We start from the raw sequence: 912 nt of genomic DNA on the forward strand, positions 1-912 counted from the left end.
CTGGAATCTGAAGTGCCATCATCTTCCCTGAGCACCACCACCTCTGGTGCTGTCACTGTGGTAACTATCACATGCGCCAGCCTTGTATCCCCAGCTGTTTCTCTTACTAGCATTGCTGCAACAGCAAGCACTTCTGCCTCCCCAGCTGCAGCAACACAAGTCACTCAATGCCATACAGTTACAATTCCACCAAGTCAGAAATTACCCAGTGTTTCACAACCACCACCATTTTCCTCATGTAGTGGAAGTTCCGCTACACCTGTAATCACTGCAGCTATGAACGTACAGAGTTCTCATTCAAACTGTAGCTCTGCCATACCTTCCACTACCTCTCATCCCACATCTGCTGTGCCTACTTCTGTCTCAGCCACTAACTGTGTTCCTCACTACATGACAACTCCACCTCCGTGCATCCAGCTGAAGACTCCACCACTATCAGGTGGCTCCAGTCAACACCACATAGCTACTCAGCCTCAGCATGGCCAGCTTAGAACACCCCCACCTCCGCTGTGTGTTCCTCCCCGCACACCTTCGCGAGAACCAGCTACTCCAAGCACAAGCAATGGGCTCAATATCAGTAATGGATCCCAGCAGGTCAGAAATGTGATCGCTTGAATGCCAGGCTTTCCAATTTTGTTTTACTAATATTTGTATAATGAGGACATTGACATACTCGTAGTGTACTCTTCATATAGTGGTTTTACTAAGGTCCTGCCTCTTTTTTACATCCATGCCTTCTTGGCCTTAGCCTTTAGTTTTAAATACCCTTCCATGTATCCACCTTTGTTCTTTTCCTCTTATTTATCATTCCCAGGCCTCATGCACTTACCACTCTCACATAAGTCTTTCACCTCCTCCCTATCATCACTTATCTCTTCCTTTTCCTCCTCTTTCTCGCTACTTGCCCAAATG

The 912-nt window shown here is 47.0% G+C and overlaps 1 protein-coding gene across 1 annotated transcript in view; it reads left to right on the forward strand.

Moving 5' to 3' along the window:
- Positions 1–912, forward strand: part of LOC119586818 (mucin-5AC-like) — a gene marked incomplete in the record, with an annotated part of 19,136 nt that overhangs the window by 12,623 nt on the left and 5,601 nt on the right. Inside the window, 1 exon segment of the mRNA XM_037935544.1 lies at positions 1–594. Within this exon segment, the coding sequence (XP_037791472.1) occupies positions 1–594 (594 nt within the window).

The sequence above is a fragment of the Penaeus monodon genome, chromosome 22 (assembly GCF_015228065.2).
Source record: "Penaeus monodon isolate SGIC_2016 chromosome 22, NSTDA_Pmon_1, whole genome shotgun sequence".
NCBI lineage: Eukaryota > Metazoa > Arthropoda > Malacostraca > Decapoda > Penaeidae > Penaeus > Penaeus monodon.